Source organism: Chanodichthys erythropterus, chromosome 9 (assembly GCF_024489055.1).
Source record: "Chanodichthys erythropterus isolate Z2021 chromosome 9, ASM2448905v1, whole genome shotgun sequence".
Classification (NCBI taxonomy): Eukaryota; Metazoa; Chordata; class Actinopteri; order Cypriniformes; family Xenocyprididae; genus Chanodichthys; species Chanodichthys erythropterus.
The window spans coordinates 29,743,746-29,757,461 of NC_090229.1; the positions used below are offsets into that span (position 1 = coordinate 29,743,746).

The 13,716-nt window shown below is 38.8% G+C and overlaps 1 protein-coding gene across 3 annotated transcripts in view; it reads right to left on the bottom strand.

Annotated features, from left to right (window-relative positions):
- Positions 1–211: 211 nt before the first annotated feature.
- The window catches only part of pdlim2 (PDZ and LIM domain 2 (mystique)), an 82,602-nt gene continuing 69,097 nt past the window's right edge, over positions 212–13,716 (bottom strand). For all 3 annotated transcript variants that reach the window (XM_067395262.1, XM_067395264.1, XM_067395263.1), the window contains 4 exons: positions 7,718–7,836; positions 3,393–3,532; positions 2,839–2,950; positions 212–1,456 (listed from right to left, as the gene is read on the bottom strand). In XM_067395262.1, coding sequence (XP_067251363.1) covers positions 1,264–1,456; positions 2,839–2,950; positions 3,393–3,532; positions 7,718–7,836 — 564 coding nt within the window. In that variant the 3' untranslated portion in view covers positions 212–1,263. The remainder of the gene's footprint in view (positions 1,457–2,838; positions 2,951–3,392; positions 3,533–7,717; positions 7,837–13,716) is intronic.

Here is a 13,716-nt window from a genome sequence, read left to right on the forward strand (position 1 = left end):
TTTTTATTAAGCTCCATTTAGTTCTTTAAATACTTTTTATTCTTACTACATTATTACTTCTATGTGTCAATCTTTTTAATCAGGGACAAATATCTGAGTTCACTTTAACTATAGATGCTTCTGTAAGAAATTAACAAAATGGGCAAATTAATATGGAATTCTAACCAAAATACCCTAATATAGCAAAACAGACAAAACAATTCATCCGCTGATAATCAAAGTTTTTATTTGAAACGGAAAGGTAAAGAGAGGAAACCTTACAAACACATTGTGAAGATTGTTTCACGATTCATCTGATGTATTTGATCCACAAATGTTTCTCTAAACCGTGGCTTGAAGTTTTTACCCTGATACTCTTCTCTCCTGCATTCAAAAGGACACAACTGTGTATCTGAGCATGGTCAAACCTCTCTCACCCAAAAATACACAATACAGTCAAAGTGAAACATGCAACCCTGAACACAAACAAGTGCGTGCAAACACTCAGCTCAGTCACATACAGTTTAAAGTGAAAAATAAACATATTTACATACAAATATCATAATTTCTTAGATTTCCCTTATTTAATACAAAGCAAATGGCAAAAAAACTATGCAGAGATCTAAATGCTTGTGGATGGAGGATTTGTTGTGGATAATAGTTTCTTTTTATGAAGGGAGAAATATACATCAAACTAAGAATCACTTCCAAGTAATCATCAAACCCTTCAAACAAGTGCAAACTGAAATGAATGAAACAGTCTGCAACTATTCACACACAAAAACACACTAAGGAAACCAGTCCTTGTGCATTAGCACTGCTGATGCCCACTTGCTGCATCTGACCATTTGAGTCATGGTATATGGAAAAGCTCTACAAATTTCAGCCAAAAAAAATGCAAACTATTTAAGATAAACCCAAGTTAAATGTCTGTTGAAACACAAGCTGTTCTCAAAGCATAATACAACATGTGGAAGTGGCAGGCAATGTAGAAATTCAACTGTAATATGCTGACTGTTATAGTAATAGCACACACTCTAATGCAGACGCCCCCCTTCCAAATCCAGTAGATCAAAGCTTAGTCTCTAGTTGTGGGGTGTAACAATAACTGGAGGAGAGGACTCAACTCCGCCAGGTCCCAAAGCTTCAAGTGACATTATGCCAAATGTTCTATTTGGCTCCCATTGGACAACGTAACAATGACATCACAGTCTTCTCCTCCCTATGCTCCTAGCCATCTAGAGGAGTTGGAGGTGGTGTCAGGAGGGCGGCTGATTGGGCGTCTCAGTGGTGTGGGGACACAACAGAGCGAGGGCTACTGCCGGGAGCCAGGTATCTTTCTCTGGCGTGTTTCTCACAGAACATTTTGTCCTCCACCCAAAAGTGACCACGCATCTTTAGGTTGAGCCCACATTCTGTACAGGTGTAGCACTCTGGATGACGGAAGTGATCGTCTGTAATCCTCACAGCCTGAGTGCTGAAAGGGGAAGGAGAAATAGAACTTTTAAAGTCACTGAACATAATAGTAGGTCTGTTCTATAACTTATTGAGCTCTTTGCTGACTACCAAGTAGGCAGCTATGTTCTTAAGGCTGGAATATGTTACGACTTTTGCCTAGATTTGTCGAATTAGTTGACGCTAGTTGCTGAAAATCAGAGCCGGTCTGCAGATTTTGAGCAGTGAGAGTTGACAGGTTTAGTGTATGATGGGCACAGACTCAGATTTTCTTTAGCTTCAGACTCTAATTCCATCCATTTGGAGGATATCAAACATGATTGATGTTTTAAGTCGATTTTAGAACACATTATTTCACACACAAAAGTCTAGTAGTGTGTGAACCAAGTTCATGAGATGCTTTGTGGGATGCTTTTTAGGGCATGTTCCCACTTGTAGTTTGGTTCTTTTGGCCCAAACCATAAAATAAAAAATACATTTAGTCCTGGTTCGCTTAGCGTTCACGCTGTCATTTTTAAGACTGAACCTAAAGATACATATACGAACCTAAAAAAAACGTATTTTGAGACTGACCAAACTTCCAAAACAATGCTGTTTTCTGGGCTAAATGCACTCGTTACATGTCTGTACATATAATGGCATTTTGACTAGCTGAGAACTCGAGAAGGGTTTATAAAATGCGAGTCAAAACAGCAGCAGAAATTCCTCCGGTGCACACAAACGAAGATCTGCTGCAAGGAGACGGCAATTCTGATGCCTGTACTGAACTGTAATGGACAATGTAGCTCTTATGATGAGAAAAAACAGGTATGCTTCAGCATTCTGTCCTTTCCAGGGTCGCATCTGGTGACATCACGTCCTGTTTTTTGTTCTTTTAGATATCTTTGGTCTGTGTTGCGTTCACATTTCTGATGAAGTGCATCAGAGTTTGTTTGGAAGTGAACACTTGTTTGGTGTGCACCAGGGTTCGGATGGCAGAGTTCACACTTACTCAAATGAACCGCATTAACAGATCAATCTGGAGCGATTGCCAATTGTAAACACACTTTAACAGTATTGGTACAGTACTGAAGTAAATTAGATAGTGGTTAAAAGTTGGTACCTTTTGGAACAATGTTCTTGTTGGGGGCACACCTAAGGTGGCCAAGTGTACTTCTCACATGGTAATATAATAGATGACCCCTGAGATGATTTTGTCTCAGTCGTACTCAATCATCAACATTAATGAAAATAAAAAGATAAGAATTCTCCCCTAAAGGCTAAACATCACACAACACTTTCATGAGTTACCGGCTCATTAACCTATTGTGCAATCCAAGCATGCCTGTGCAGAGGGCATACAGTACTATGGAGTGTGTGCAGAAGATGAGGGATTCAGGTGTTTGTTTGTTTGTTTTATCTTACACAATGCTGGTGCCACATTTTTCACAGGTGTGGTATTTCTGCACTCCAGCAACCGAGGATGTGATCTTGGAAGGGCTTGGCGACAACTTGCTTGGAAACCGGATGGCGGCTTCTGTGAATACAAAACAAAACAAATTACAAACCAATAGATAAAACATTCAGCGCCTGGATAAACATTTCCCTTCTACCCCACCCTCATTGTCTTTGTCCACAGCTCACCTTCAGTAACAGTAGCAGTTTTCAATTTATGCTTAATGTCCTTTAACACATTAAGCATGTGTGTGCTAAAAACATTAGCGCCATGTCGTCCTGTCTTCTGACAACCGAAATCAAACATCACATGTTGTTCTTGACCATTTGTTTTTTAAAATTGGTATTTTATTATTGTATCAATTTCTGATTTTAGTTTGTTTGTTTTTTAAATGAGTGCTTTGTGGCCAGAATAAGCTGCAAAATGTGAATTAGACTTGCAGATTTAAAAGCTCACAGAATGTCTAAGCAGTTTTTATGCTGTCTTACTAATCTTTTTAGACAAACTTAAGTGCATGTCTCACCTTTCTCATCAGCCTCCAGCACCTCTTGCAGCATCTTGAAGGTGCTGGATTGGCGAGGAGCCGCACGTGATTCTTTGTTCTCCTGAATCATCTTGTACACCTCTGAGTCTCTGTCAAACCTCTGCATGGCAAAATCTGAGCTGAAAGAGAGAAAGAGATCATTCATCTACAAATTAAACTTGAAACCACCTTAAAAACACAACACTCATGGAGGAAGACACAATACAACGGTGATGTGTATCTCTGTAGTAAAAAAAAAAAAAAAAATTAAAAGGCCTCAGTTATTAAACTTCCAACTCTGGATTATGTAGAAAATGTAACCTTATGGAGGGATCAGTTCTGGTTTTGTTCTACAATAGGAGAGTTATGATTACAGACGCCTTTAAGGCAAAAGTCTATGGATAGTGTATAATGTCTGCTATGCTATTTAGAGCATATTATAACTCAGTCTTTACTCCTGACAAGAAACCAACCAGACTATACAATCAATATCCTTTATGATAGACTTCATGCGAAAAAGTCAAGGTGTGTTACTAAAATTTAAAATCTCCACTGATTTTTTGGAAAAAAATTTAAATTAGCTGCAGACTAAGCCTTTCCACATTACTTGGTAGCAGAGATCTCTGTCTTATCTAAACTGACTAACCCATTATGTGGATTTGAGTCATTCCTGCCTGGTAAATCTCAGCATATGATGATTTCATCATAAAGTATGACTTTTTTCCCTCTTTTTTTTCCTCTCTTTTGTTCTTCTATCACTCATGTGGTCAATCCTCTCTCCAAATGCAACAATTAGCAGACTGTACTTGTATGGGGAGTAAAAGGATTGGGGTAGAATAAAAGAGGTGCGTGTTTTATAATGGCAGGGTTAATGGGCTGATTAGAGTGCAGTCACAGTAGCCGTCCAGCGGGAGGTTTATGGCTGCATTTTTATGCACAGTCATAAACACAGAGCTTTCTCACACATGGGCATCCTATTACTGCTTTACACATATTGGACCGTTGCCATACAGACAAACTATGCAGCCTAGAGGAAAACACACACAAATGAGAATAATTAAAGTGCTCCTATTATGCCATTTTTAAGATTTCTAATATTGCTTTGGGAGTCTCATACAACAGGTTTACATGCATGCAAGGTCAAAAACACTTTCATTTTCTCATAATATACATTTAACATCAAACCCCTTCTTTCGTGGAAAGAAGGGGTTTAGAGAGACTGATTCTTAAAACTGCTTCGAACGAATCATTAAGAATCTTTGTTCTCAAAGATTCTTAATGATTCGTTCGAAGCAGTTTTAAGAATCAGTCTCTCTAAACCCCTTCTTTCCACGAGAACTCAGTTCTGATTGGTCAGATGGCCCAGTCTGTTGTGATTGGTCTACCGCGTAGAAAACGAAACAACCATTATCATAACTGAATTATAGCTCCGGAGGATTATCAATTCTCAAAATACTGAATACAATCTATGGATAGAAAAGATGGCATCGATTTTACCTTATCAATTCGACCCCGAGTCAATCAACCAGAAACTCAAATCGCAAGCATGACTGGAACAGGACGTTTCTCAGGGGTAAAAGTCAACTTAGTTTGTGGTATGTTATAAGATGTAATAGCAGTGTCACTGTTATAAGGGTGTGATTTAGAGGAGCAAGCTGGTCCAGATAAACTAGGTACTGACCCATCTTTTAAGAGCAAACACTGCGCAAATCCTGCGATGAACTCCCAGAGATTTGAAAAGCAGTCGTCAGTAAAATGACGGTAAGAGAACAAAAGATTGGGATTGTACTGCTGAGATATCATTAAAAAAACATTTTTTTTTTTGGAGCCTGATCATTCAGTGAAAGTTTAAATGTATTTTCACAGTGTAGGACACTGCGTGTTCTCGACATGACGTTAACCACATGAAAAAGCTTCAGTGTTTGAGGGCGGATCAAGTTGTTCACGGGCGGACAACATAGAACATAGTTAACATCAGTGACGTGTTTCCATCATAGAAGTGGGATTCAAATTACTGATGACTAGTTTAGGCTGTTCAATAACATTATCTTGCACTTTTGGCTTCACAACTTTGCAGATTTACATTCACTTGTGACAACCACAGTGATAGTTTGCTAGCTAGATTACACATTGCGTGAAAGGTAATATTCTAAAAAGCATAAAACACATACACTACTGTTCGAAAGTGTGGGGTCAGTAAGATTTGACTTATTCAGCAAGGAAGCGTTAAATAGTTCAAAAGTGACAGTAAAGATATGTATAATGATTACATGCTTTTTTTGAACATTCTCTTCCTCAAAAAAAGTCTATATAATATTGATTAATCAGCAAAAGTTCAACATTGGTAAGACTTTTTTCTTGAGCACCAAATCAGCTTAACAGATTATTTTAACACAGTGGCCTTGTGATACTTTGCTAGTAAGTTTGTTGTCAGTTTGTTATCAGGATTTCTGTTTTGTACAAAGGCCGTGACATGGGGTGAGAAATGATTAACCAATAGCCAAAACAACCCAACCGAACTCTTGACCTGACAAGAAGTGATTGCTTATTACTGTAACATCAAACAGGTGTAAAATTAGTCAAACGAGATTTAAAGTGTCTGCCATGAGCGTTTTATTGAGTTTCTGGGTGCGGTTGTCACAAGAAACCTGCATGACAGCAAGGATCTCATAGCTGACATGACTTTTGCGTGTTGGAATGTGCGCTACTATTCAATACTGGACAAAAAGTGCATTTCTGTTGCATGTCCAAGATAGGACTGAAAATTTTAAGAAAGAAGCATTTGGAATAGTCATTACTGGGGAGAAAAGCATTTGAAAACACTATAAATCTCCAAATAAATGGCATGTTCACTATCTTCATGCAGGCTGTTCAATGAGACATGCTTCAAATTGAAACCAGACAGTGTGTTTGAATTTCTGCTGAAACCTCTCCCAGCACCTCTCAGTTCCCCATAGGGTCAACGCCCAAATTCACAGGACACAGGACAACATTTTTATGGGTGCGCCACCTCAACTGGGACCAAAGAGTATGTTATAGCATAGGGGATCATTATGGGTCAAAGGAACCGATTGCCCCCCTCCTGCTGCCTGCACAATCCCCTGACATATACAAGTGCTGCAGTGGGGATGCATGTTTCTCATTCCAAATATTTAAACGGCACCATTTAATGAAGTTAAGAAAAGAATCAGTAAAACATGCATAGAAAGAACATTCCATCCATCTGCAACCCCCCACAGTTGAGCTATGATTACAATCTTGCTAAACAGGCTGAAAAAGTGAAAACAGTCGACGCAGCATCATTACATTACAGCGCTAGTGGAGCGCTAGTCTCACATTACGATATTTCATCTTCCCCTGCAGACTAGCCTGTCATTTGCCATGTAAGTTTGAAGATGATGTCTGAATAGTTTCGACTTACCTCAAAAGCAAACAAAGACAAATTCCTATCCAACTAGTTCAACTCTTGCAGGAACAACAACAGAGCCTACGGTGACAACTGCACACACATACACACACAGACGCATCTAAAGCTCAGGCAAACACACACCCACACGGGAGGCAGTGCACCCACAACACACCCCTCTGTCGAATCTCGACGAGACATATGAAAGTTGAGAGTTTCAGTCTGAAAGGTGTGACTTTGGGCTGCTTCGTATTGGTTGACAGCAGAAAAGGGGTGTAGTTACTAGCTTTTGACACCTTTTTTATTGGTTGAGCAAAAAAGGGGGTGGGGTCATTGGTATGTAGAAGAGGGAGAAGGGTGGGGGACCAATTAGAAGCAGAAATGATATAATCCTTTTCTAGAAAGCAAGACAAAGTAGGAAAGGAAAGGAAAGGAAAGGAAAGGAAAGGAAAGGAAAGGAAAGGAAAGGAAAGGAAAGGAAAGGAAAGGAAAGGAAAGGAAAGGAAAGGAAAGGAAAGGAAAGGAAAGGAAAGGAAAGGAAAGGAAAGGAAAGGAAAAGGCATAAATTATGAAATTTATGAAATATTAAGGCTGTCACTTTTTGTAATATCACTAAATATCACTAAATGTCACTAAAGCCACTTTTTTGTAATATTCTATTATTTACTCATCTGTCACAATAAGGTAAAATCTAATCTAGTCTATTAATGTAAATTATTTCCATTTTGTGGCTATTCTTAAAGAAATAAATACTGTATGCATTTTATTTCCATATTACATTTTAAAATGTAAAAAAAAAAAATATATAAAAATAATAATAATAATAGTATTTGAAATTAGACTGTTAATTGATAAAAAAAAAAAAAAAATCTGCTGAGTGACCTGAGAGGAGAAGCAAGGCAAATGTGCATATATGTACCTGCGTCGAGGGGAAACAGGAGGCTCTCGTTCGATGGGGCTGTGTGGAGAGTATCGTCCAGGGGGAGTTGGAGTCCGACTGGAGACAGAGTTACTGCGGAAATCCATGGAAGAGATCTCCTACAGAATATGCAGAACATAGGACAGGTCAAAATAATGCACTTTGCAATGATAGCTGTACATCCCTAAAGACTGGTTCACACCGTGCGATTTTGGCCACGATTTGGGCCACGATTTGGTCGTCTGAGACAAATTTTGCAAATCCTAAAAGATTCTTATAATCCTAGCCTAAAATCTGTAGTCTTTGATCGCTAGTTTGACATGTTCACCGACAGCCGATGACCGTCGCAATCAAATTTTACCTCAGACGAAATTCTGACAGTCAGAATATTTGCCGCACAATCCTCCAGTGTGACTTCTCCTACGACAAACGTTGAATTGTCTTTGTTTTTCCAAGACAAGCCGTTATCGAAATTAACGCTAGAGATGTCTTTGTTTGCCACTATTTCAGTCCCATGTGTAATGCAGCTCACAGTCATTGAACGTGTAAGGGTAGATGTAAAACTCATGTAAAAGTTTTCATCCATAACGTGTCTTAAACTGTACAGTGTCATAAATGACAGCTGAGATCCTACAGTGTGACATGAGGATCATGTTCGTACAGTCTGACAAGCAACCATTGTAAAGGACTATTATAAATCGCACAGTATGCAGCCGGCTTAAGATTGTGTGTGATTGTGTATGTTCAGCAGATGTCTGAAAAATCCTAAGATCTTCCCACTGTCTCATACCCCATGCTGAGGCACCTGCAGTTGCTTTGGGATGTCTGGGGTTGAGCAACCTTGTGTATGTGTGGAAGCTCAGTCCAAAGGCTGGAAATATTGAACCTTTGTTTTCTTTCTTTTTTTTTGGTAAACAAAGATTAAATCCAGAGATTTCCAAGATATTTAAAAGGTCCCGTTTTTGTGTGTTTTTTTTTTTTAAGCTTTGATTGTGTTTATAGTGTGCAATATAACATGTGTTCATGTTTCGCGTGTAAAAAAACAGTATTTTTCACATAATTTACTTATCTGTATACCGCTGTTTCCACTGTCATAAAAACGGGCTGATGACTTCCTTGTTTTATGAAGTCCCTCCTTCAGAAATACGAAACGAGGTCTGATTGTGCCAGCAGTTCCTGTGTTGTGATTCGACAGCACCTTAGCGCACCCAGAGCCATAGAGATCGCACCTTGCCCGGAAAGGTCACGCCTCTTACCATAACGTGTGCTGCACATAGTTTTACATGTGGATTATTGTGGTGTTGTGCCGAATGAACACAAAAGACAATAATTCCCGAGAGACTGAACTCTTTAATCTTCACAAGCAGCGACAGAAAATGTACAACATTAGCACTCACTCAAGAGTACCTCATACGGAAAACAGCCATATACATAAACATAGTGCAGTGCATTATGTGCACTGCAGTCCAACATTAACTATTGCAGTAAGGATACCACAATTATAATTTTCGGGAACCGAGTTAAACATAAATTGTAACCATTGATCTCTAAGTACAACGTCCCTGGGAAGGCCAAACAAAGGTGATTGGACTGCGGGATGAAAATAACAGCGTTTCGACGACATGGCGACAAACACACTCTACAAACGCAACTCTTGCTCTTCTCCGTGGGAGCGCAACAAGACCACGCCCCCTTTTTTGTGTATTCCTGTGGGCGGAGGTTAGTCAAAAAACTGTTTTGGTGACGTCATTAAAGGAGGAAGTAGAGGGATGTAGTCCAAACTGGCCGTTCGATGTAGGCGACTTCTGTTAAATAAAATATCTCGCTTGGCATTGAACTTTGAGCTTTAAAATTTTACAGATTTTATTTATACTCTAACAACAACATTACACACTAACTAAAGTTTGAAACATGGGATCACGAAGAACGGGACCTTTAAGTGCAATGTAAACAGCATTAGAAAACGGTTTTTAAAATCATTTTTAAAAAAAACAATGATTTAAAAGAAAAACAGGAACGTGAAATACGGCTCTTCTTTCAAGTGGCCAGTAATCAACTCAGATCTATATTCCAATGAAAATCACATTCCAGCTCATGTCAGATCAGCAAAGTGACCGTTTGAACATCAGAAATGTATTTCCAACTCACAATGAAACAGAAGCAGAGAAAGATATTTGCTTACTTATTCTAAGATGCATCTGAGTGAAACCGATTATCTAAAAATAAAAAATAAAAAAAATAAAAATTAGACACCCTACTTGGTTGTTGATTGGATGGAGGCAGATCTGAATGTGACCTTGCAGTCAATGTAAGAAAGGGACTGTATTACTGTATTAAACGGACAGAATGATTGAAGTAGTCAGGCATCTGTCATCAGAGAGAAGTCTGGTTTCAATGAAAGATTGAGTTACGAAATTTTGATTACCATATTTTCCAGAATATATGGTGCTGTTTATCATCATCTGAAATGTGCTATGATTTATAATTCAAAGCAACTGACATATATATTGTATATCACCTTGTACATGCAAATTCCTCAGAGTTTCCTCATGGAACACGATTTGATAAACTCTTTTACCTTTAAAAGGATAATAAATGAGGAGACAACACAAACAGGGGGACAAAGACATCAAAACACAGCAAGTGGGAGAAACCAATATTTAGACCAGGGGTGCAAAACTCTGCCCTCTAACCCTGCTTCATCACATATGTAGTTTTCAAATATGCCTGAAGGACTTGATTAGCTGGATCAGGTGCATTTAATTAGGGTTGAATCTAATGCCGCGTTCCAGGCAACCCATAACCCGTGTTTTTCCAACCTTATACCCGTGAAAGTGCACTGGAACAGCAGTCAAAGCAGTGACTTCCCACCCGTGAACTCGTACTAGATCGATGTACTCCCAGTTACGGGTTCTGACGTCACATAGTCCGCGAAACAACAATGGCAGTTGTTTATGCAAGTGCATGGTAAAATAACGTAAAATAAAAGGTATAACGGCTTCTCTTGCCTTATGCGCCATTTTCCTCCTCTGTTTCCCTCAAATAATCAAGGAGTAAGCACCTTTGGCGATAGAAATAATTAATGAGCATAAGCCCCGTACGGTCCGCCATGTTAGTTTGTTTACACTTTTACGCAGTTTGGCGTGACTTTCCTGGAACGCTACAAAGTCGTGAGTCGTGATTTGAAATCGTGACTGATGGGCTCAAAAACCTGCCTGGAACGCAGCATAAACCCTGCAGAACTGTGGCCCTCCAGGCACTGAGTTTTGCATCCCTGACTTAGGGTACATTTACACGACAACCTACTAAATCCAGAAAAGTTTTTCCTTTGCGTTTTTTTGTGTACAGATGACAACATTGTCCAAATGATTCTCGTTCACACAGATCTGCAAAAATGAGTACAAACACTGTATTTTTCATGTCAGGCCAGTAGTTGGCAATGTCATTTTGTAAAAAAAAAAACAACACATAATACGCATGTGCATGACATCACTTTTTTCACAAATTCACATTTTTGTAGTTTACACAGACGATAACGGTATCGTTCGTGCACTTTGAATCCAGTTTTTAAAATTTTGTGTTTTCAGGACCCCAAAATGCTGTTGTCATGTAAATGAATGGCCAAAACACTTAAATTCTTTTTTTTTTTTTTTTTTTTTTTTTGAAAATGGTGTTGCGTAAATACCCCCCTTGGACCATGAGACACACTTCCAACACCTCATGGCTTTCCTCACACATCAAGACAATACAAGATGAAAAACTAATTTCTAATTCTGACTAAAGATGGAAGTATGCAGATCTGTCAACATCTCAGCTGGTCTTAGCAGGATTTTGACTGATGTTTGACTGATCTTAGCAGGATTCTTGGCAATAGAGACTTTGAGTACAATTGATTTCACATTCACTCTACATTTACATGAGGAGCAGCTGTGCAAAGAGTCTTGCCGGCCTTGGGAGTTCCTGATGGCCGTGCATTTCTACTAGAACTGTTGGGAAAGAGATGAGAGTGATTGAGAAGGCATGCTAACAGATGCTTGGCCCTAATGCAGATGGATGTTGTCCTGGGCAGCTCTTTTGACACCATCTGTACTAAATAGAGGAGTCTGTTCCCAGGCCAGCTACAAAATGACAACTTCCACCTGGAGCTTTTTGGCTACATCCAACAACTTTCACAAAAGTGCAGCCAAGAGCATTTCCGCCCACTTGAAGCAATTATCAGCTGCTGTGACGATCAGTTTCACTGTTGGAAAGTTTTGGCGGTAAACACTAAAGCAAACTCAACTGAGAACAAATTTGCATTCAAAAATTCTTTAAAATACATTAAGCAAATAATAACAGAGAGAATTGGGAAATTTAAATTTCAAATAAAAATGAAAAAATACAGGGGGAAAAAAAACAATGAACTAATGCACAACCCCATTCTAAAGTCCTATTGGCAGCACATTATTTCCATATAGGTTTTATACATTAGATTCTTATATAGTTTTATACATGCAGTTTGTTGTTAGATTAATTGGGAGGCAGCTTTTGGGGGTAAACCTACTGACACATCTTACCCCACTATTTCCTAATGCAGTGGTCTCAAACTCAATTCCTGAAGGGCTACAGCCCTGCAAAACTGTGCAAGGCTGTGGCCCACCTGGAATTGAGTTTGAGACCACTGCGTTAATGGTTTGACAAAGAGGAAAGAAAAATAGGCAGGAGGGGAGGCAGAGAGGTGTATATTAAGTATCTGACCACTAGGGGGAGTCATATACAAGTTAAAAATCAGTCTTTTGAAGGAGGACACGATGTTGGCCTTCAATAATTTTTCCTTAAGCATTGTTATGGTTTTCTTGAGTAACTCATTGCTCTCAACTTTTCTGAGTCAAAATATGGATCAGTTTATTTGGATAAGTTGTAAGAAGGAAAGTGCCCATTTTCCCTTGATCTAAACAAAAGTTTCCTGTAGTCTAAACTTCTCCTGGATGGCAGCAATGGCATCCAGGCATTCAAACGATCTTCATGGAAAAGTTTACAAGTATTTGCATTCGTATGTCCATAGTCAAGTCAAGTCACATTTATTTATATAGCACTTTTTACAATACAGAATGTTTCAAAGCAGCTTTACAGTGATAACAGGGAAATAATGTATCAAAGTTTGTTTTGGCTGTACAGCAGCTCTAGAAGAAAATAGTGTCATTGTTTAGTTTGAGACAGTTCAGTGTTAAATTAGTTCCAATTTAAAAATCATCAGTTATTTAGTGCATTTCATCTACATATTCATCTATATAATATTGTTGAATAGTAGGTTTGAATGGCTTTCACACCGTGTTGCTTTCTACTCCGTTCTCTCTCTCTCTCTCTCTCTCTCTTTTTTTAAATCATTCTTATATTTTAGTCACAATAAGTATGTAACTATTCATTTTTATAGGTCTTAATTGATCCAATAGTCAATGCGAATGACACAAACCACACTTGTGGTAGTTATCAAACTTACACTCTTCACCAAACAGACTTTCATTGAAGTTGGGACTCAAGCCATCCAGTGCAACCACCAAGATCACAGCAACATGCTAAAAAATGCCATATATAACAGTGCAAGCACAGGTCTGCAATTACTGTTGGTTTAACCATTTTTATATTTATATTTTATATTTTTCATCCATATTTCTACCCTAAAACAAACAAGTCATCCTAAAAGAAAAATCAAGCAGATCAATGTTGCCTTTTCTTAACACAAGCTGACAAGATTGGCAGAAAGTGAGTTTCCCTTCACACACACCCAGGCACAAATCTCTGACAACAGACAGTGCCAAGGGCTTCTCCATCACAAACCGACGCAGATCGGGTGTAAACTAGTCCAGAGTGTTGATGCAGTGTTGCCATGAGATAATGGGGAAACAATTCAACAGACTAAAAATAAGAAAATGAAAGTGAATGGTGCTCAGATTCCTGTGCAAAACATGCTGCTACCACCATGATGCTAGAGTGGTTGCCAAGGTGTTGCTATGCAGATA